General features: G+C 49.4%; 3 protein-coding genes across 3 annotated transcripts; 1 reads left to right on the top strand and 2 right to left on the bottom strand.

Moving 5' to 3' along the window:
• Positions 1 to 1,012: 1,012 nt before the first annotated feature.
• On the bottom strand, positions 1,013 to 10,028 carry DHX33 (DEAH-box helicase 33). The gene is made up of 12 exons (XM_082294545.1): positions 9,791 to 10,028; positions 8,919 to 9,079; positions 7,552 to 7,779; positions 6,723 to 6,893; positions 6,031 to 6,216; positions 5,225 to 5,336; positions 4,682 to 4,841; positions 4,208 to 4,296; positions 3,789 to 3,916; positions 3,039 to 3,242; positions 2,187 to 2,273; positions 1,013 to 1,508 (listed from the first exon to the last, which is right to left on the bottom strand). The coding sequence occupies exons 1-12, from the start codon at positions 9,963 to 9,965 to the stop codon at positions 1,200 to 1,202; spliced, it is 2,010 nt and encodes a 669-aa protein (XP_082150671.1). The 5' UTR covers positions 9,966 to 10,028; the 3' UTR covers positions 1,013 to 1,199.
• Positions 10,029 to 10,992: 964 nt separating this feature from the next.
• On the bottom strand, positions 10,993 to 15,388 carry DERL2 (derlin 2). Its single transcript, XM_082294382.1, has 7 exons — positions 15,282 to 15,388; positions 14,864 to 14,929; positions 14,528 to 14,601; positions 14,006 to 14,099; positions 13,366 to 13,561; positions 12,739 to 12,829; positions 10,993 to 11,993 (listed from the first exon to the last, which is right to left on the bottom strand). The coding sequence occupies exons 1-7, from the start codon at positions 15,372 to 15,374 to the stop codon at positions 11,888 to 11,890; spliced, it is 720 nt and encodes a 239-aa protein (XP_082150508.1). The 5' UTR covers positions 15,375 to 15,388; the 3' UTR covers positions 10,993 to 11,887.
• Positions 15,389 to 15,880: 492 nt separating this feature from the next.
• Positions 15,881 to 16,617, top strand: MIS12 (MIS12 kinetochore complex component; the record flags this gene model as incomplete). Its single annotated transcript, XM_082294804.1, has 1 exon — positions 15,881 to 16,617. The coding sequence occupies one exon, from the start codon at positions 15,881 to 15,883 to the stop codon at positions 16,511 to 16,513; it is 633 nt and encodes a 210-aa protein (XP_082150930.1). The 3' UTR covers positions 16,514 to 16,617.
• Between the last annotated feature and the right edge of the window lie 4,682 nt (positions 16,618 to 21,299).

Raw genomic sequence — 21,299 nt, 5'->3', positions numbered from 1 at the left:
CAACACTTATGGTGCCTACCAAAGCAGGATGAGAAGATACGAGACTATTGATAAAGGGAAGGAATCTTGACCAAAGATCCTGTTTTTAACCTAAAGCTAACTCAAACCAGTCTTGAAGTTTGGACTTGGGCCAGGGACATAAAGAGCATGCGCAGGGAAGAAAGGTGAAAAGGAAGACCCTTTACTTCATCTGAGGAAGACTCTTATTTCATCTCGGAGACCCCTGCCCACGACCACCAGACAACACTGCACAAGCTAACGTGGATGTAAATGACTTTTGGGCTCATTGTAATACGAGGCGAGGCTAGGGGGGCTAGGTAATGAATATGTATAGATGTATTGAGAAACTCAATGAATATGGAACTTTTAACCCGATAAATACCAGGCTGAATGCAGCTGTCGGCACGCATGACTTTGGAGGAATTATCCCCCATGCATCCCAGCGCTGGAATAAACATACCTACTTTACTGGAATAAGCAGTAGTGGAGTCTTTCCTGCTCATCAATTAGGACTGCCAGTGTTCAGGCCAGAGCGTGGTGGTCTCAGAAAAAGAAAAAATGAATGTTTGGGTTTCTTGCTTTTTGCTCCTTGAGCAATGGGTATTTTAGAGAAAAGACTGACTAAGGCAATGTTTCCTGGCAGCAACCCTTCCCTTTGTCCAAAAGCTGGCACTAATGCCCAGTATTGAGAAGCACAGAAGGCCCATTTGCTGCTCACTGCCAGGCTGGACAAGGAGAGCATCCACAGCACCCCATTAGATTGATACCACCCCATCAAAGGACCGGAATTCTAACTCCCAACTCCACGCAGGTGTCTGAGCACTGCACATGTAAATGGCAGAGTCCACTCTGCACAAGAAGCACAGATTCACCGTGCCACCTACACAAATCTTTAAACCCAGACTCCTGACAACAAACACACTTCCATGAGAACTGAAAACACCAGTCCCATGATCATTTGTTCTGTACCTCACAAAACAACACGCAAAATTTGGATTTTCACCATCACTTCTTTATTCTGGAAAAAAAACATACAAATCCAATCTCAATAAATACCCATCCCCTTCCTTAAGCACACGTAAATTATCCTGCCTATATAAAATGTGGTTATACATACATTCATTAAAAAAACCTTTAAAAAATAAATCTTTTTAAGGTGAAGCTGAACCCCCTGAGCCAGCTGGTCCAACATCCACGGGTCAGCTCTTGGCCGTCCGGAGCTTCCTGCGGAAGTAGTCGGGCGCGGCCTCGTGCAGCCACTCTGCGTCCACCACGCACAGGTCGCGCATGTAGCACTTGTTGGTGCGCAGCAGCCCGTTGTACACCACGCAGGCCGGCTTGCACTGGAACAGCACCGAGGACGGGTGGATGGCCACCACCTGGTGCGAGTCCACGGTGCCGTAGGAGCCGTCGGGCCGCAGCTCGGCCGCGTTCATGAACAGGCTGTGAGCCAGGCAGCGCCGGACGCTCGCGGTGTCCCCGCGCGAGGACTCGAGCGGCATCGACAGCTGGGAGACACGGGAGTGAGCAAGCACAACCTGCACCCTGGGGGGGGGGACAGCCCTGTTTCACTGGGCTCTCTCTTCAGGAATCCTGGGGGATTTTCCTGTGTCAGAATGCCTGGGGCTCACTGGGAATTCAGCTCGAGTGGATGGCTAGGCTAACCCGGACTAAGAGCCAACAAAAGGGATGGTCACTCTCCTTCTGGAAATGAGTTTTAGGCCAACCAGCATTCACAATGATACCCCAGACTGCCAGGGTAGCAGTCCTAAGCTGTGCCCAGCAGGAACAGCGCTGAGGGGAAGCTGCTGCCACACTGAATGCCTGACTCCATGAAGAAGCCAGCCAGCACAGGTTGCCGAGGCTGACAGCACTCTGTGGCACACACAGCACAATCCCACCTGCACTAGAGCAGGAGAAACCCTTAGCAAAACCTGTCCCCTCCCTGAGAAGCCTTCTCAGAGGTTCCCATTTCTCCTTGACCCACTAAGCCCTGCAGCTTTAAGATTTTGGGATGTAACTGCACAGTCAGGAATTTTACCCAGCTATTTATAGGAAACTGAAAACAACCCCACATTTTCTCACTCCCAGGACTCAGGACTTGGTGCACAGTAACATCAGTTTGGGGGACAAATAGGAAAATACCAACAGGTGAAACAGAGAAATAGAATATGGCAGCAAGTTACCTTTACACAAATGTCCCTGAGCTGAGCTCTGACTTCTGCCATCAGCTTCATGTTCCTGCCGTTGATGAAGTTCTCTCTGCACCATCCCTGTAGCAGAGATACCAGTAGTTGGAAGGGGATATTTCTTCACCCCAGGAGCATGACAGCCTTTGGATACCATGAAAAGCAGAATCCCCCTTACTACCTGCCTCAGAGAAAAGGTGCTGACCCCTTTCCTGGTCATATTTCTATCCCTCTTTACTCATAACTTATGACTAGCTTCCCCCCCCAGTGCTAAGAAACAGCATGTGGTGGTTCTTTTCCCCCCTCAGAGTTATTCTGCAAGGCCACCATGTGCTGCAGAACAGCATTTGCTATCCCACAGGTGGTGAAAGCAAATCAGGTAAGAGTGACAGGTGCTGCAAGGAATGGGGTGCATGACTCCACAGATCCACAAATCTATCTGAGGGGTCCACAGGGTAGGATAAATCCACATCTGCTTTTACATATGTTCAGTGTTTTTCCAATGAATCCTGTCACAGAGCATGTCCAGGTATTTACCATCAAGTCTCAACACTCTCCCACTCCCCTCCTGTTTCCAGCTGGAACCAGGGAAGGAAGAGACCTGGCTGTGACTACAGAACTGGCCCCACAGAGTTTTGATCACCAGCTTTGCTAGAGCTTTCTGCAGGAACCTTTGTTACCTGAACTTCCTTCCATTCCCCAGTTGCAGAGGATGAGCCCTCCTTTCTCCCTGTGCTGGAGGATGCCTGTGGCACCAGCCACGGAAGTTGCAGGTGTCACTCTGCTCTCTGCTAAAAAACTCCTCACCCCATGAGCTCAGACAGCCGTGGCACCCTCAGATCATCCCACCTTGTGCCCGTTGACGTTCTTGTAGGCCCTGTACACGTTGAGCAGGGTCAGATGATCCCCCTCACTGGAGATGAATTTCTTCCTGACAGCCTGCACCTCATCCCGCTGGGCAGGGGGGTTGTGCAGGACACTGTCCACTGATAACAGGGACACGATGGTCAGGATCTCCTCTGCACAGTGGAACCTGGGGGACACGAGGATGGCCTGCACAGACACAACAAAACTCATCTTTGGTCCACCAAATCCACTTCATCTTTCTGCTCCCTGGCAGCCCAGGAACTTGACCAAACGTTGCTTAGGACAATCTCACAAACATCTGGGCCTAGGAACAGCTGTGAATCCTCCACTGGGCTCACCAAGCACCTTTAACAGCAGCTGCCAGGCTCCTTCCTGGGACTGACCAGTGCATAACCAGTACAAACACCGTGACTGACACCAACTACAGCAACAAAGACATCATGGACCTGCTAAACCATCCTGAAAATTGCAAGGAAATTTGCCTTGTTCACCTTCAGAGGTGCCAGAGGAAATAAACTGTCTTTTAAAAAACTTTCCTGAATTAAACAACAAATGACAAGCAATCCAGCACAAGGGCAGTAAATTATGTACATTAATGTACAGCAAATGTACCAGTACAGCTGCAAACACCCCAAATTTCACACCTTGTTTAAGGAGTTTCAAAGAGAAACACCAGTGCTACAGAGGTGAGTACATGAGATTAAAAAAAGTTAAATTTTCTGCAGTTTTTACCTTGGAGAACTTTGGATCCAGTGGAAAGGCTGCCATTTTCTTTCCCAGGGGGGTCAGGACAAGCTGACCTTCCTTTTGTGTCACAGCTCCCAGCAGGTCCAGCTGGTCAATTGCTGCTTGAATAGCATCTGCCAAAACAAGGACATTGGGCTGTGAGGCCTTCTGCCTCCCACTGAGGGATGGGAAGGATCAGCTGGTTCCATCACTGCCTCCCTCCCCTGGCCAGAGGGACAAACACTTTCCATTTAGAGAAATCAGGGTCCCAAAATGTGGTTTATCCTCCTCTATCCAGGAGAACAAGCACCTTTCCCAATTTATTCCAGCTTCCCTTGGCAATCAGGGCACACCTTCATGTGCTTTATGACTCAAGAAAGACTGCTCCCAGCTTTTTCCCCAAGGCTGCCTTTGTAGATGCTTACCAGGAGATGGTTTGGACATGAAGTCAAAGGTGAGCACGTTGGGAATTTTCAGGGCCAGGAGCTGAAGCACCACACTGGCCAGGTTACACCTGTGTAGGCAGAAAAAACAACTGACCTAGCTCTCTTCTTCTATTTTATTCTCTTTTTCATAGAAGCTGAGATAGCGACTCAGACCTGTGCTGCAGCTTGACAGAGACTAGCCTGATGCTGCTGGTGAAGCCTTACTTAAACCAGGAAGAGGCAAGTCCAAGATTTGGAGGACAGTCAGGAGAACTATTGCCTTAGGTGTTTAGAGACTCAGTGCCCAACTGTCCACCCTGAGCAAACATTTCCCAGTTTTTCTGTTTAGTCCCCGCACTTCAATTTTTCTTAAGTCACCCTGTCAGCCCCTAGATCCAGTTCTGCTGCTCAGTTCTCCCCACAGCTCCAGCTGTACAAGGGGTGTGGCAAGGAGTGTGAAGCTTCTGTCCTCACCTCTGTATCTCAGGTGTTGTCATTTCATCGAATTTCTCGAAGTCCTCCTCGGTGTAGAGCCGGTAGCAGATCCCGCTCTCCTGTCTCCCTGCTCTCCCTGTGCGCTGCCAAGCCTGGGCCTTGGACACCTGCTGCACTGCCAGCACTTCCAGGCCAGTGTCTGGGCATGGAAAAGCATCACCTCAGTCAGTGCCTGTGTCAGGCACAGCTTTGGAAAACACGGAGCATTAACAGTAAGAATTTCCAGGGTTTGCCATTCAAATACGGCTCAGAGCTCACTTGGTTCAGCACCCTGAAGCACAGTGAACTATCCATGCTGTGCCCATGAAGAGAAGATTCACATTGGACAGATTTTTACCCCCTCATGGCTGATACTCAAAAAAACCCATAAAAGCACCACCAAACCCCACACCCAAAACCTGAGACATTAATTCAAACAGCACAGAGGGTGTCTGAAATCCTCATTCAGTGGGGCTTATGGCCTCCAGTAACTTTTACAAACCCAACCCAATCTTGGCCCTGTTCCTCCTCAGAATTCCTCACCAGGGCTGTACTTCTTGGCTTTGACCATGCCTGTGTCCACAACAAATTTTATCCCCGCAATGGTGATGGAGGTTTCTGCGATGTTGGTGGAGAGGATCACTTTGCGACAGCCCTGGGACGAAGGACAAATCAAACCCAGGACAAGGCCACCCCAGAGCAGCTGCAACACAGAAATTCTGCTGCTTTTGGCCAGAGTGGGCCAAGCCCTGCCCCACATCGTGAGCACACACTGTGCTTCCTATGCCAGCTCTCAGAAACTAAGGTAATCTCCAGTTTCTAATCAGTTTCTAAAACATGCCTGCAGTTGCAACAAAATACACCACCAGACCAGCTGTTCTCAAAATATCTTTCAACAATTTTGGTTTCATTTCTGGCACAACATTTGAGTTCTTATTTATCTGCTGAGTAGGTACGAAAGAGCCTGAGGCAGCATAAATTCTTTTTCTTATGACCATGACAAACATTCCCAGGGTTTCAACTTTCTTAGTATTTCCTCCATTAGCTGCTGTAGCTTTTTCGTGACATGGACAAAAAATTCCTAAGAAATGGGGGAAATTTCAATTCCTGTGCCCTTTTCACTCCCTCTAATCCTTCCTTCTTTTTATGATCCCACATGACTTACTGCATACATCTGTTAAAACCACCACAGTTGCAGTGTCTTATAACACACCAGAACCACTCAGCATAAAGCCAATGGAGACTATTGCTTACTATCAGTACAGGCTGCTTTAGCCCCCTAAATTCCACATTCCAAAGATTCATGGAAGCAAACAAACTGCTCCTGCTCACCCATCCCATCCCCTCACCTCAGGGGTAGGTTTGAAGGCACGGAGCTGTTGGGAGTGGGGCAGAGAAGCATAAAGGGGCAGCACTGTCATCCGTGGGCAGCCCTCAGGCAGATGCTGGGCAACGTCTCGACAGGTTTTGGTCATTGCTTCAATTTCTTCCTGACCAGTCAGGAACACCAGGATGTCCTGGCATGCAGGAGCTTCCTGGAGCCAGAGGAAAAAGCAGGTTAGGAGGGTTTGGGTAGGAAAGGAGAACTGAGATGGTAATGAGATGTGGCCCTGGCAGCAAGTCAGTGAAGCAGGCAAAGAAGAAAAGACACAGCCAGAATTCCCACTGGATTCACCAGAAGCAAACAGTAAATCACATTTTGAGAGATCGAGTGTTAAAAGAATGGAGGAATTGCTGTGTCCTCAAGTAACTGTCCAGGACAGGCAGAGAGAGCCAGCAAGCACCCAGGCACAGAGAACTCAGGTGAGGGGAACATTCAGGTTTTAAGCATGAGTTGACATTACAGAGCTTTGCTTAGCAGCCTCCTTTCAGCTCCAGCCTGAGTACAGGACCCAAATCCCAACAGCAGCAGCAACTTCAAAGCACTAAATGCAGTTTAATGAAACAAGACAACAATCCTGGTGTTTGGCAGCCAAACATCCAGGCACAAAACACCAATCCCTGGCCCCAAAGGGACACGAGCCTGGCCAGACCCCCATACCTGGTGGATTTGGAAGATGGACACCAGTGCTGCCTGCAGGTAGTCGCTCTGCCGCTCCTTGGTGTAGAAGATCTCAATGGGATGCTGCCGGCCTTCCAGGTAGATGACAGGAGCTCCACTGAAATACTGGGAGAAGAGGTCAACATCCATCGTGGCTGACATGATGATCACCTTCAACGGGAGCACAGGATGGGTCAGCACTGCAGCTTCCGTCCAGCTGGACACTGACAAGTCAGGACCAGCCAAAAGTCAGCTTCTGAATCCTGAGAATCATGCTCAGAACAGCTCACAGAGTTTGGGACAGAAGAGAGTGATTTCCCCTCGTTAAAGCCATCAGCTTTTTAATACAAGCAGAAAGTGTTGGTGGTGTGGAATGAGACCATGCAAGGACCCTGCCAGGCCCCTCCAGCAAAGCCAACGTGCTTTCACACAAATTCCTGACATGTCCACCCATTCCATGTGCCCTTCCTGGGAATGAGCATGTCCCACAGTTGTCCCACCAGCCAGAGCTCCTGCACCCAGAGTGCTCTCAGCAGCAGTGCCAAAACCTCCTCAGCACGCTGTCTAGTCTAGAGCTCACACCCAAGGGGCTTTTATGGAAAAAAGGTATCAAGGAGGTAACAGATACCTTGTTTGGAGGTGTCATATCAGGCCCCCACATCACAAGTTGGACAGACACCCTTAACTATTCAGTTTAAAGAGACTTTTCAGGAACAGAAAAATGGTCAAGGCTGAAAATTTCAAACACTTTGGAAGGCCCCAGGAGATGCTCAGAGCACTCGGAGCCCAGCCCCACCCCGCCCTTCGCTGCCATCCCGGATGAACACACTTTCAGTGGCCGCAGGCCTCGTTCCTTTCGCTTCTTTTGGGCAGCTTTGACCACTCCGAAGAGCACATCAGTGTGGATTGTCCTCTCGTGGGCCTCGTCCAGGATGACCACGCTGTACTTGTGCAGCAGAGGGTCCCCGATGGCCTCGCGCAGCAGCATCCCGTCTGTCAGGAACCGGATCCTGGTCTCGGCACACGAACAATCATCGAAGCGCACCGTGTAGCCAACCTGGGGAAGGGATCACGCAGGGATTATGGGCCACAAACACTGGCATTCCTCACTGCCATCGTGCCACAAGAAAGGACTACAAAGCCCCTGGTCACTGCATCGGACAGAGCCAAGCAGAAGTGCAGGGAAGCTCTGGAAAGCAGAGCAGTTTATTGCTGTCTGTGAGCAGGTCGTCTTCCAAATTTAACAAGCCACCCAGAGGATACTCTCAACATCTCTACTTGGCTTCTTCCTAACTAGAAGTTCATCACAAATGCCCCCCAAGTTTCCTTTCCTTCCTCCCCCTGCTAGAAATGATTCCAGGCTCCCCAAAGATTTTATGCAGGGGAAGTCTTTCTCCTCTGCTTTTCTCCCACAGCACTCTGCTCTCCTTCACAGTGACTTCTGATATAAGGAGCAATGGAAGAGAACAAAATATTTTTAGTTTGATTCATGAATCAGTATTTTTTCTAGTGGAAGAACCCAGATAATAACCAAGAAGTACAATACCACAGGGACAGACCATGCCCACCCTGTCATGAGGCAGGTAAAGAGCCATTTTTCTCCATTCATTTAATTACAGAATCACAGAATATCCTGAGCTGAAGGAACCCACAGGGATCATTAAGTTCCAATCCCTGGCCCTGCACAGACACCCCAACAATCCCACCCTGTGCCTGGCAGCGCTGTCCAAACGCTCCTGGAGCTCTGGCAGCCCCGGGCAGTGCCCATTCCCTGGGGAGCCTGGGCAGTGCCACAGCACCCTCTGGGGGAAGAACCTTTCCCTGATATCCAACTTAGACCTCCCCTGACACAGGGGACTCCAGCCATTCCCTCAGGTCCTGTCCCTGGTCACAAGAGAGCAGAAATTGGAACTGCCCCTCAGGAGGAAGCTGCAGACCCTGGTGAGTTTTGACCAAATTCTCCACTTCTCCAGCCATTCCTATTATGTGGTCCCTCCTGACCATTCACCATCTTTGTGTCTCTCCTTTGAGCACTCTCTAACAGCTTTACATCCCTGTTATACTGTGGCACCCAAAACTAATTATGAAATTAAAACTATCATCCCTGAGGCTGGTTATTATCCTACCCATTAAAGCCTGATAGGGCCCCATCCCCACTGCAGCACGAAACCAGAATTCATGTGTACATCAACCTACCAGCCTCCCCAGCTCCGTCCTCTTCTCCTCAGCGACTCTGGCAGCCAGGGTGACAGCTGCCACCCTGCGGGGCTGGGTCACAGCGATGACACCAGGGTGGCCAATTCCTGCTTCGTACAGGTACTGAGGGAGCTGAGTGGTCTTCCCTGAGCCAGTTTCTCCTAAGGAACATCAAGGGAATAGGGTTTTTCCCCTCCACCTTTTATAGCATTGACAAACCCGGTTTTTTATGTTAACTTTTAGCCTTATTTCAGGATGGGGATGCTGAAGACAGGGAGAAAAATTCCCACTACAAAGCAGTGGCAGGTCAGAGACAAAACCCAGTGCCCTCCTCTTGCTGCTGGGCCACTCCTCTGCAGAGCTCCCTCTGCCCAGGTGCTCTCCAGCCACACTCTGGTTTAGAAACATATTCCAGCCTCTCTGGAGGTGAAGTGTCTGTGGTGTGGCATTAATAGGAGTGAGATACAAAGCATTTTTAATTTAATTCCAATAAATGCTAAGTCTTTAGACTATCAGGTGGAAAGTTGTATGTCTTCAGCTGCTGGAAGTCTGACAAAAAGGTTATTAGTTTGGAATCACAGAAAGCACAACAAAATCTGTGAAAAACCCTGAAAACGTAACTGAGGAGACTCTTCTGAAGAGGAGAGTTTTGCCATCTGGCTGTGACTAAACTCCAGGCAGATAGCGAAAGGAGAGGGAAATAACTTCCGCCTGCTCCATAAAAACGAAGTCCCCAGCTGCCTTAACCAGCCAAAGCACAGAAATCACTACATTCCTGGTTCACCACATTTCAGATTTACACCCGAACCGTTTCTGGGCAGCTTTCCCCAGCCCACGCCGCTCGGTGGGACGCGGCCCGGCGCGGCACTCACCGATGAGGACGGCGCTGTCGAGGCGGCGGAGCCGGGCCAGCAGCGGCCCGCGGGCCCCGGCGATGGGCAGCGAGCGGCGCTGCACGTGTGCGGGCGGCGCGGCGCTCTGGGGCTGCGTGCCGGGGGGCGCCGCCTTGAACCGCTTGGCCGGAGGCCCCTCGCTGTCCTGAGCCATCGCCCGTCGCTGTCCGGTCCCGCGGGGGCTGTCCCGGGGCTCCGTCCGCTCCCGGCCCGGCCCGTCGGGGCCGCGCTCCACGGGCTCCCCGGCGCAGTGATGACGGCACTGCGCGCCCGCTGCGCGGAGCATCCTGGGAGTTGTAGTCCCGACCCCAGCGCCATTTCCAGTGCTCCCGGTTCCGGGCACCCCTCGGAAAAATCCCGGACCCCAAACGGCAGCGAAATGCAGCCAAGGAGGGCAGAGAGCCGGCTGCAGGCAGGGCTGGGACATGTTCCCCTTCATGACTTGTCCCAGTAACAAGCTACGGAAGGGTTCTCAAACACTGAACTAAAAGAACCCTCAAAAAGAAGGTTTTGATCTAATTCCTGCCTCATAACCTATGCTGAAGCAACATTGTCCAAAACGCTTTCATTCTTGCTCTCTAGGAGCACCAAAAGCCTGCTCTAGGAACAATCAAAACCTCCCTCAAAAACAGACCAAAAAACCTGTAAAACCCCCAAAGCTCCCGTAAGTTTTTATAACCTTTAATAGATAAAAATCCAGATACAAATTACCTCACACATTTTGTTTATCAGAATCTAACACACTGCTCGTGGACAAAGCATTTCCCCTGATTTCCCCACATATTCCTCTCTTGGACTATAAATTAAAAAAACTAAAACATGTAGCCAGTTTTTAAAAACAAATCTGAAACGAGATATTCATGTGTCACAGGTGAGGCCATTCTCTAAAATTTCAAATGAAGATGCACCTTTAACTCTCTTTATCTATGATGATATAATCAATAAAAACCGACCCAGTATTTTCTATGGCAATTTAAGAACAACTGACCACGATGAGCTGAACTGAGCTCCAAACTCCTCTGTGGCCCCTCAGAGACATTTATAATCAATGTAGCTTTAAGCTAAGTCCCACTCAGCGTCATTGGCCTGCGTTGGACACAGCCCTCCCACAACAAATTTCATCCACAGACCACGGATTTCACATCCTGAGCAGACAATCCTGTGTCCTGCAGTTCGGAAACACTTGTGAAAAAAGCTTCAGTTATCCCTGTCTTTTCAAGGACTTGCTTTTTCCAGCCTCTGCTTTTTCACCTGCTGCCTCAAGACTACAGGATTATACAGAGGATTAACCAAAAAGGATCCACAAGACATTTTATTCAACTCATCATCATTTGAGTCCTGACTCCAGACAAGTTTCCTTCCCTAGTGCTGCAGGTCATTCAGTAACAGCAGAGGGCACGTGGGGGTGGGTGGATTTTGCAGGCACACCTGTTTAACCACCAGTCTCAAAACTGGGCACCTGAACACACAGTCTTTGGGGGAAAAAACCACCAAAACGCAGCTTTGGCCTGCAGAACATTCCCAAAACCAAAAACCCGACTGGCAAAGTGAAAAGCTGCATTATGTTACATGTTGTATTCCTTGCAATTCAAAGACGACTGGAGACAGCAGCACCTCAGATCAAGAAACCTTTTGCCATTGAAATAGTGACTTGGCCTTTCAGTCACCTTGTAGTTGTTTTATCCAAGAATAACAAAAAGAGTTAAACCCCAAAAAGCTGGGTTTGTCCCCTGTAAAGTTTCCCACAGAGTTTCATGTATCAAATAACTTGAAAAAAATGCTTTAGAAACCACTTTAAACAAGTGTGGCCTTGTTAACTGAAGTTAACAGGAAACGGTTTCCAGTTTTAAATTTTTGGCTCCACTGGATTTAGATTATGTCCAGCACAATGAATTCCCTGATTGGGAAAGATGCTGGGAGTGTCTCAGGTGAGACTGCCATGTCATAAAGTGCTTGTATTCCAAACCATAGAGCTGTCAAAGAGTCCTCTCTGCGCTGGGGAAGAAGAGTCCCCACGTGGGACTGGATCCAGGCCAGTCTCTCCCAGGGCTGGCTGGGTTTTGGCACAAGCCCTGATTATCCCCCGAGGCGCTGCCCCTCTCCCCACGCAAATCCCCCCGGCCGCTCCTCTGGCAAGGGGTTGTAATTCGGGTCATCCTCCGGCGTGTCAAATATTGCTTTCCTGGAAAACACAAAGGATGGTCATCCTTTAAAAGACATGTTTCACAACAAGATCAAGACTGCTCACATGCTGCACACGGAACAGTGTCCTCCCTCAGTAACGCCTCGCCCAGGGAGTGGGATTTATACCCAAGTCTTGCTCTCCAGTTTGGAACCACCAGGAAGGAGATCTCAAATCAAGACTGATGAGGTTCATCTTCTGCTATTTATGAGATAAATATTCTCTGACAGACATCTTCAGGACTGTCTGTGACTCTATGAAAATCCCTCAGAACCGTTCTGGGAGAGCAGCACAGGGGATTAGAGCCTCCACACGAGGGAACTCAGTGGGAGCAGCACCACTCAATACTATAAACACTGAAGGGTTTTTTCCCAAAATTGTGAAGTGAGGATGACTTACAGAAGAAAAAAACCATTAGATATCTTACATATTATACATCAGTCACTGTTCACACCCAGCAGGGGACACAGCTTTGGTGCCACTAAAAAAAAGCTGCAGCAAAGCCTGACAAGCGTTATCAGAGAAAGCAAAGGTAAAATCCTTTAGCTCTTCTCCCAGTTAAGTTGGTCCCCACTTACACAAATGCCAGCTCCTTGTTTGGCAACAGGAATTAAAGAAAAAGCAAATCCAGACTTCCCCCCAGTTCTGTCTCTGCCCAATTCACCAGAAGCTGATGTGACTGGATTGCAAAGAGTTTTCCAAACACTCTCTCCATGCCTCTTCCAAAGCAGCCACCAATACTCACAGGACAGACGGTGTTCTCAGGAGCCTCCCACCACCAGGCTGATTGGGAAAGACATCCTCTAAGAAAAAATATATATGTCCAACAGCAATGCCTGGTATAGAAACAAAAGCCAAATGGTGATTTTTCAATACTTCTCCTTTATAGCTCTCAAATGCTTTACACTAGACTTCTCAGGAAAACAACACACATTGGTTCTTTCACAGAAAATATGATACAGAAATACAAAACCTAAGGAAGAAAGCTAACAGCAGATAAAAAGCTTAACTTACACTACAAGACATTAATACAGGGAAAACTCCTTGTCATTATTAAAAATACTGATGTTTTGGCTCTATTAGAGTTGATAAAATAGTAATATAAACTATTTTATTTCAGTAGACTGATGCTATGGCCAGACAATGCATCAGGGCTGATTCCAAGCAATAAAAAACCAAAACATCAGAAGCTCTTTCCATCCTTATCACAGCACAAAACATGCTACAATGGTTAGAAATCAGAAGAGCCTGGTATAAATATACCAGAAGAACACCAAGCACTAGGGTATTTAGCCCTTGGATTTATCCACGTTTTCTGTTTCATGTAAAACATGAGGAGGAACAGATCCTCGTGACTGTTGCCATTGCTCACCCAGAAGATCCACAATGATGGAGTTCCCCAAAAGCAGTGAAAAGCCCATCAGTACCCAGGGTAGAAACGGGGCTTGGAAGATGAGGAGACCGAAGAAGTTCATGCGGACGTAGGGATTCCTGCGGCTCCAGATGTACACCAGCATGATGGTGAATGCCTGGCCCAGGAACACCAAGTTCACAAACAGCCCAAAAAGCTGGCATGGGTCGTTAAGGAAACACTTGTGAGGTCAAGAATTTCACATCTTAATTTGTAATCCCATGTTTTCCACACAGCTGGTAACTTCACTTTCCCAGGTGCGAGTACACCAAGCTACTGTCCATCAAATCCAACAGCTACAGCAGGATTCAGGGTACCTGCAGCATGAATAATCTCATTAAAGCATAAATTAATTCTTCATAGACAACCTGAGCATGATCCCACACTTGAGCAGTCCCCTGATAACCTCATTTCCATGATCAAGCAGAAAAAAACCTGAAAAACCAGCAATAATACCAAAGTATTCAAAACCACCCGAACAAATATTGGTACTCCTTGCACAACAAACTATGCTAAGGTAACAGTAGCAACATGGTTTCTGCTCTCATTCACACATCTTTAGCTTTACTAAAGGAGCTTGGAATTACAACAGAAAGGATACAGTCATTAAAAGTCCTCCAAAAAGGAACATAAATACAAAATCTGCCGTCCGACCCCGGAAAGAGCCTTCCTCGAGCATGCGGCAGTACCGGTATCTGAGGCCACAGGTCAGGAAAATTCCATTGCAAATGAGTTTAAAGAGAGATCCAAGCACAAAACGATTCAATTCTACATCAGCTTAAAAGTTTTTTATCATTTTACTGCATCAACTGGCTCTTTCTGGATACTTCAGCAGAGAGGGCGACCCAGGAGACAAAAAAGCTACCTGGAATTTTCTCCTGCACCAGGTCAGCACCAAGCTGAAGGACCAGGCTTGTACACATTCTTAACACCACAAAAGTTAACTGGCAAAATTCTTCACCACTTAAGAAGGAGACCCCCTTGAAGGCCATTCATGACACCAAGGAAGCTGGCATTGCTGAATTCCCAGGAACTCAACTTTTCCTGTATGCAGGTACAGCAACACTTCTGCACTCTGGAGCTCTGCTCACCGAGGGAACCAACACAACTTGGTGAAGGATACAAAAAGATCATGTTAAATAAAAAATTAAAGCCAACTGGTCCAAAGAATAAGTAGTTTGTGATTAACCTCCATATCTGGAAATAAGACAAATACAAGGACTTTAAACACGACAGCTTGTTTTTATTGTCTAAAAAGATAAGCAAGTAACAGCGAAACCGAAATCCCCTTTACAGAAAACGAAACTGACCTATTTTAAGGTACAGTGGTCTGCACTCTGGCTTCAGTAGCTTTTAAAAAGTGTATTTCTAATACAAAAAGTACACTGTTTTGAGAAGACAAGCACTTACAAACTCTACAGCACAGTTAAAAACCTCCCGGGCTTCGAAACACACTTACTTGAAAGTGCTTAAATATTAACTCAGGGTTGAAATACAGTTGGAAGGGCGTGATAAGTTCTAATTGCTGAAAAAGAAGAGAACATTTTGAAAGGATCAATACAAGCGAAAAAAAATACACACCCAAACCAGCAACCCATTTCTGCGTGCCAAGAAGAGCCTAGCAAGTCCTCAATCAGCACTGTGAGTTTTCTGGCAAGTGGGAGACTCGATACAACACCTCTCTCACGTTGTTGTTGTTATTTATTAATACTTTGCACCTCCCCGGGGCCTGTTTCGGGGATCCCCTCGCTCAGGGGCTCCTCGGGGCTCCAGACTCGGCTCTGGGCGGGGGCGATGCCTGAGGGCTCCCCTTCCACGGCTACCCCGCGCCCACCCCCTCCCAATTCCCCTCACGGCCTCCCTCCCGCGGCACTGACCACGGCGGCAGTGGTGAGGACGCAGGCGGTGGTGTAGGCCCGGGTCACGGGCGGCACCTGCAGGTACTCCTGCCGGAACGTCTGGTACGCCATCTTGGCGGCCCCGGCCCGGCCCGGCCCGCCCGCCGCCGCGCCCGCCGGGCACTCCGAGCTCCCATTGGCCGAACCGCAGCGCCCTCCCTCCGCTCTGCGCTCTCATTGGCCGAGTACGCAGCCCGCTGCCGCCGCTCCGCGCTCCCATTGGCCGCGCTGCCATGCCCTCCCAGCGCTCCGTGCTGTCATTGGCCGAGCGGCCGCGCTCTCCGGGCGCTTGGCCCGCCCGCCGAGGGACGGAGCGCTCGGTGATTGGGCGGTGCGGGTGCCCTGGAGGGCTCTGATTGGCTGCGGGCGGGGCTGCCCTGAGGAGGCGCTCGAGCGAGGCGGGAAAGCGGCGGCGGCGGCGGCAGCGCCGGGTCCCGTCCTCGGCAGCGGCCCCGGGCCCCGTGCTCGGCCCAGAACCCGAGCGGGAGGAGCGGCCCCGCTGCCTCGGGTAGCGCCGGGGAGCCCTGGGAGACCCGGCTTCCCCTCGCGGCTCGGCCGCCCCGGCCCCCCCCGCCGCCATGTCGGTGGATCCCATGACCTACGAGACGCAGTTCTTCGGCTTCACGCCCCAGACGTGCATGCTGCGCGTCTACATCGCCTTCCAGGACTACCTCTTCGAAATGATGCTGGTGGTGGAGGGCGTGATGCTGAAGAAGCTGGACGGCATTCCCGGCTGCAAAGTCAGCCCTTCCCAGATCCGGAAATGCACCGAGAAATTCCTGCTCTTCATGAAGGAGCACTTCGATAAACTCTTCGCTAAAATGGAAGAAGTGCTGCTGCAGCTGGTGCTGAACATCCCTAAGAACGTGCTGCTGCCCGAGGACAGGGTGCAGGAGCAGTATCCCTACAGCAAGGAGGAATTCCAGGCGCTGCAGGATGAGCTGCAGCAGCTGCAGCAGCAGTGCCGGGCAGAGGCGGCCGCGGAGCAGGCGCTGCGAGCAGAGCTGGAGGAGCAGAAGGCTGTCAAGGCCGAGCTGGAGAAGATTTTGCAGTGTTTTGATGGGCTTGAGAACATCTGCAGGGAGCACGGGGCCGGCAACTTCAAGGAAAGCTTTGCCCTCCTGACACAGAGCTCTAAGAAACTGCAGGATGTGCTGAAGGAGGTTGAGGAGAAGAGCAAAAAAATGAAGCGGCATGATCAGTTAATGTAATGGAAATTCTGACAGGGCAACAGAACTCATAGGGAGCTTGCTTAAAATTAGAGGCTTATCTTTCCCTTACTGCGCTCATCCTGCCTGGATCTGGACTAAAGACTCTTGAACTGTGCCAGTTTGCACCTCCCTAGGGCAGGAAGGGGAGAAAAGGCTGTAAAATGTAACAGATTGTTAACTTCCTAAGTTTTGGGTTGGATAACCGGGCTTTGAAAGTACCTTCCTGGCTACTGAATGTTACCTTTGAACACAATGTAGCACTTGTCCCTTTTAGGGGTTATTAAAACGAAGCTTCATTAAGGGTTTGCTTGTGTTTCTCAGCTGCTGCTCCACAGAGGAAATGAGTAATTCCATCACTTTGCCCTACTTCACCTTATGTTGCTTTATATATATTTGTTTGGGGTTTTTTTGTTGCCCAGTGTCCTTTTCCTACTAAATAGCAAAGTTCCTTTTATTAATGTTTAATCAGATTTTCCTGTAAAAATGTTATGAAGACTGATAAGCTCTTGTGTCTTAATTAAACTTATTCTATCTGTACTTAATTTAAAATCCCTGAGTCTGTGCATCTTTCCACTGAAGTTTTTTATCTCCTGTTTAGTCCTATCATTAAATGTCAATATTAATTTCTACTTTACTAGCATAGAAGCTTAGAAGTCATTAACCCTGTGAATCATTTAGAGGTGACTGCAATAAAAAAGAGAAAACACAGTTTGGAATGCTTTCTTCCCTGAATTGAGACGAGTAAGATGTGAACAGTGTCAGCAGAGGGCACCAGCAGCCCGGCCCTGGGCTCGGCTCCACAGGAGTTTGGTCTATTTTCCAACTCAGTGTAACTTTCCTGGACACCAAGAATTACCGTGTTTCCTCAGATGAATCCGTTGTTTTATCGTTGTTTTATCCTTAATAAAAAGGAGACACTTTTCCTGGGTGTTCTGTGCCAGGAGAGATCACACACAGACTTGCAGAAAGCTGGACCCTACTGAGTTATACACCCCAACGCTGTATTTTCCTTTAAAAAGGAATTATTCCCATTTTCACACTCCTCTCCCAGCCAGAGAGAGACAATTGCAGCACCAGGCCAGGGTTCTCCCCAGTGCATCCTTCCCAGCTGGAGTGGGGAATGCTGGCCGTGAAGGTTGCCCTGGGCTGTGCCTGACCCACTCTGACCCCTGGCTCACATTTTGATGTGCTGCTGTGTCACCAGCCAGGGAAATGTGTCCACAACTAAATCTGAGACTGACCATCCCACCCTCCTGGTGTGGATTTAACCCACGCCAGCCTCGGGCCCTCCTGTGATTCCTCTTCCCACCTGCTCCCAGAAATGCCATCCTGCCACATATGCTCCTGGCACTCCAGTCACCATAATTAAACATTTTACTATAAACTGTATCCTGATGCTCCAGAAAGCTGTGCAGGAACAGTGCCCTCGGGCAGCAAGCTGTGGCACCTCAGGGAATCATGGAATTCTTTGGCTTGGAAAAGCCCCCTGAGCATCGAGCCCAGCAGTTCCCCCAGCACTGCCATGGCCACCACTCACTGTGTCCACAGCTGCTGGATCCAGCGGTATTGGTGAGGCATTCCCAACCCCAAATCACATCCATGTGTTTGTGAGGTCTCTGGAGGCTCAGACCCTCATGAGCAGATTGACATACCCCGAGTCCATCCCCACTGGCCTCTCCATCCATCCTTGTCCCGCTCTCCCCAGGCTCCCATCGCTCCCAAAGGCAGATCCAGTGTGTCCACGGCCATGGCCCAGGTCCCACTAGTGACAAGGGAGGCACAGACAGGGTAGCACCAGGCTGCTGCAGGAGCAGGGCCTTGGAAAGGAGGGGGAGAATTTCCAGATGGATGATTATAATGTTCATTTTCTCCCAATACTTGCATGGAGCTGGAATATTCAGAGCCTCAGGCTGGGAGCAAGGTACTTCATAATACCCAATGTAAAAACTGTAACCAGCTGTTGGTAAAACATTTCCAAGAGACTTTTCCAGGAGAAAGAGCCTTGCTGTCAAGCACTTGGTCCAATGAACACCCCAGCAGCAGAGCTGAGGTGTGAGGGGAACGAAGCCACTGGTTTTCCTACTGGGATAATGCCCTCCCAGGAGCCCTGGCAGCTGGATACTCCATCAGATGGGGAATGGCCTTGAGCCCCTCTACAGCTCCTGGGACTATCAGACTTCCAGCAAAACTCACTCCTGGGAAAAAAAGCATGTTCAGGCTGTGAGGAGGAGGATGTGCAGATGATTTGCAGGCCCTGTGCATGGAGAGGGGTCAGGTGAAGCAGGGGAGGTGCTGGCCCTGTGTCCCAGGGGTGCTGGTTTGCCCTGCAAGCCCCTGGGGGTTCAGTTCCCTGTATAAGGAGAAAACAGAAAATTTAAACGAAGAAATTTTTGGCATCATTCACAGGCAGTTGGAGCACACAGTGCAGCCCTCCTTGACTTAGACACTGAATAATGGTGTAATTAGCAGCTGTTAATAAGCCCACACCTGGCAAAATGCCAGGGGGAAGGAGGGGCTTGCCATATGCCTCCTCATTAAAAGCATTAATTACAGGCAGGAAATGCTGGTGGCAGCCACACGCTTTAATTGCTTCACCTCAAGCTGGTGGTGGGTCAGCTCCTGCCTTTGCCATCCCACAGTGGCTCAGGGTTCCCATCCCTGTCCTCATCCCACAGCAAGGCTGAAGGGACCAAGAGGGCAGGGAAAAACGATACTTTTTCATTCTAATAACAAAAAAAAAACTCCTCTTGTGGCAAAAAATTTTCTTCCATGAGGATTTTGGCTGGCACAAACCGAGCAAGAGCATCCCCCATCCTGAAACAACCCCGTGGAAACTCCAAATAAAAAATAAGAGATGGACAGAGAGAGAGCCAGGCACTGTGAGTTATTCCAGCTGGTGAGTGCAGCAGCTCTTCCCTAATGTGTTTGCACATCACACACCATAAAACGGGATGGGAGTGAACACTCCGAGTCCTCGGTGGGATTTCCGGAGAGCTGCCCTGGTGCTGCCTCCCCTGCACCCCAGGCCTGGCAATAAAATAAATGGGGCACAGAAAATGGGCATTCAGCTCCCATTAGTGGCAAAACATTGGTTTACTCAAGCAAAGAAACTCGGTCAGGGCTTGGCTGCTGATGGCTCCTGGCCGTGTTTGCTGGACCTCCCTGGAAATTGCTTTAGAAAAGAACATGGTAAATGGCTTTTTCCTACTCAAGGAGGAGAAAATGGAAAAGCTGGAAATGTCTGGCAACAAAGGAATCACTTTCACATGTGAGATTATTTTTTCCCCCTAATTAAACCATAGGAGAGAGGGAATGTGATTAAAGAGGTTCTGCTGGAGGGAGGCCTTGGAGACAGCTGTGCTTGGTGTGGAGCAGCACAGACAACAATAAAGGGTGAAGTTTATGATTCTCCTTTGCTGGGGACTGGAAAAATGATGTCCCTCACATGCCCTACATGGCTTTGGCTGCTTCCCTGGCTGTTCATCCTGCCCTGCATCCGTCTCACCTCTGCTGCAGTTGGGTTTGGGTTGGAAGGGACCTTAAAGATCATCTATTCCCTGCCATGAGCAGAGACACCTTTCACTAGACTAGGTTGCTACAAAATCATTGTAGGAATTTAATTTCAGCTTGAAGAGGGATAAAAAAAAAATAAATAAACTGAGCAAACAACCTAAAAAAATAACATTGAGGCAAGATGGAGCCTTTGGAGGTCACTCCACTGGATGGATCCTGCCAGGTGAAACTGAACACTTGGAAGCCAATGGTCCCATGGCTATGACCCCTCTGCTTGGTGTCTTTGTAGCTCTGATTAATTCTGTCCCCTTCCCAGGCAGCCATGCCTCCCAGTGCTGTGCTGCTGGGGATTCTCTTACCTCTGATTTCCCTGTAGAAAAGAAACCCTCCTGCTGCTTTGTCTGCTTATCCCTCCTGGGCTCTTAATACTCCCACTTACACAATTCAGAATATTATTCCCTCCTGTCACCTTAATTTCTAATAATTAGTATTTGGTGTAACACAACAGCAGACAGCAGCTCTTAATGAATATTATAATAAGCACTAAATTATAATTTACCGCTCTAGAAATCCATTTTGATACGTAGCCCACTTAAAAGAAAATTAGGGGGAGCAGCTTTCAAGCCTGGCTGGATCCAACCCCAAAAGGAGTCCCCAGCATGATCCTAAGTGACCATGAGCTCCAGGAGCATTTACTGGCCTGGGACATGTCACTGCCCCCGTGGGGGCTGGATGTGCCATCGTGGCAGTGACGTGACCTCACCAGGACATGGCATTCCCAGGGAACCAGCAATTATCTGGCCTCAGCATTTTATTCACTCCCTCACAAAATGCTGGGGTGTGAATCCATCTGGAGTGGGCAACAGCATCAATCCAGGCAAAGTGCTTGTGCAGTAAGGAACCCTCGATGTCCCCATTTCCAACCTCAGCCTCTGCCGGTCCCTCTTATGGAGCTGTTTGCCTTCCTTTTGTGGTGGTGGTTGCCAGGAATTTATTTATCCATCAATTAACAGATGGGTTTGGCACTGGCAGCAACTGAAGCCCATTGTGTGTTTGGGCAGAACACAGAATCCCAGAATGGTTTGGGTGGAAGGGATTTTAAGCTCATCCAGTCCCACACCCTGCCATGGGCAGGGACACCTTCCACTATCCCAGGTTGCTCCAAGCCCCATTCAGCCGGGCCTTGGACACTTCCAGGGATCCAGGGGCAGCCACAGCTTCTCTGGGCACCCTGTGCCAGGGCCTCACCAACCTCACAGGAGAGAGATCAGAT

Source organism: Coloeus monedula (genome assembly GCF_965178545.1).
Source record: "Coloeus monedula genome assembly, chromosome: 20".
Classification (NCBI taxonomy): Eukaryota; Metazoa; Chordata; class Aves; order Passeriformes; family Corvidae; genus Coloeus; species Coloeus monedula.
Note: the sequence above shows the minus strand (reverse complement) of the source record. Positions and strands in the feature narration are given on the sequence as shown.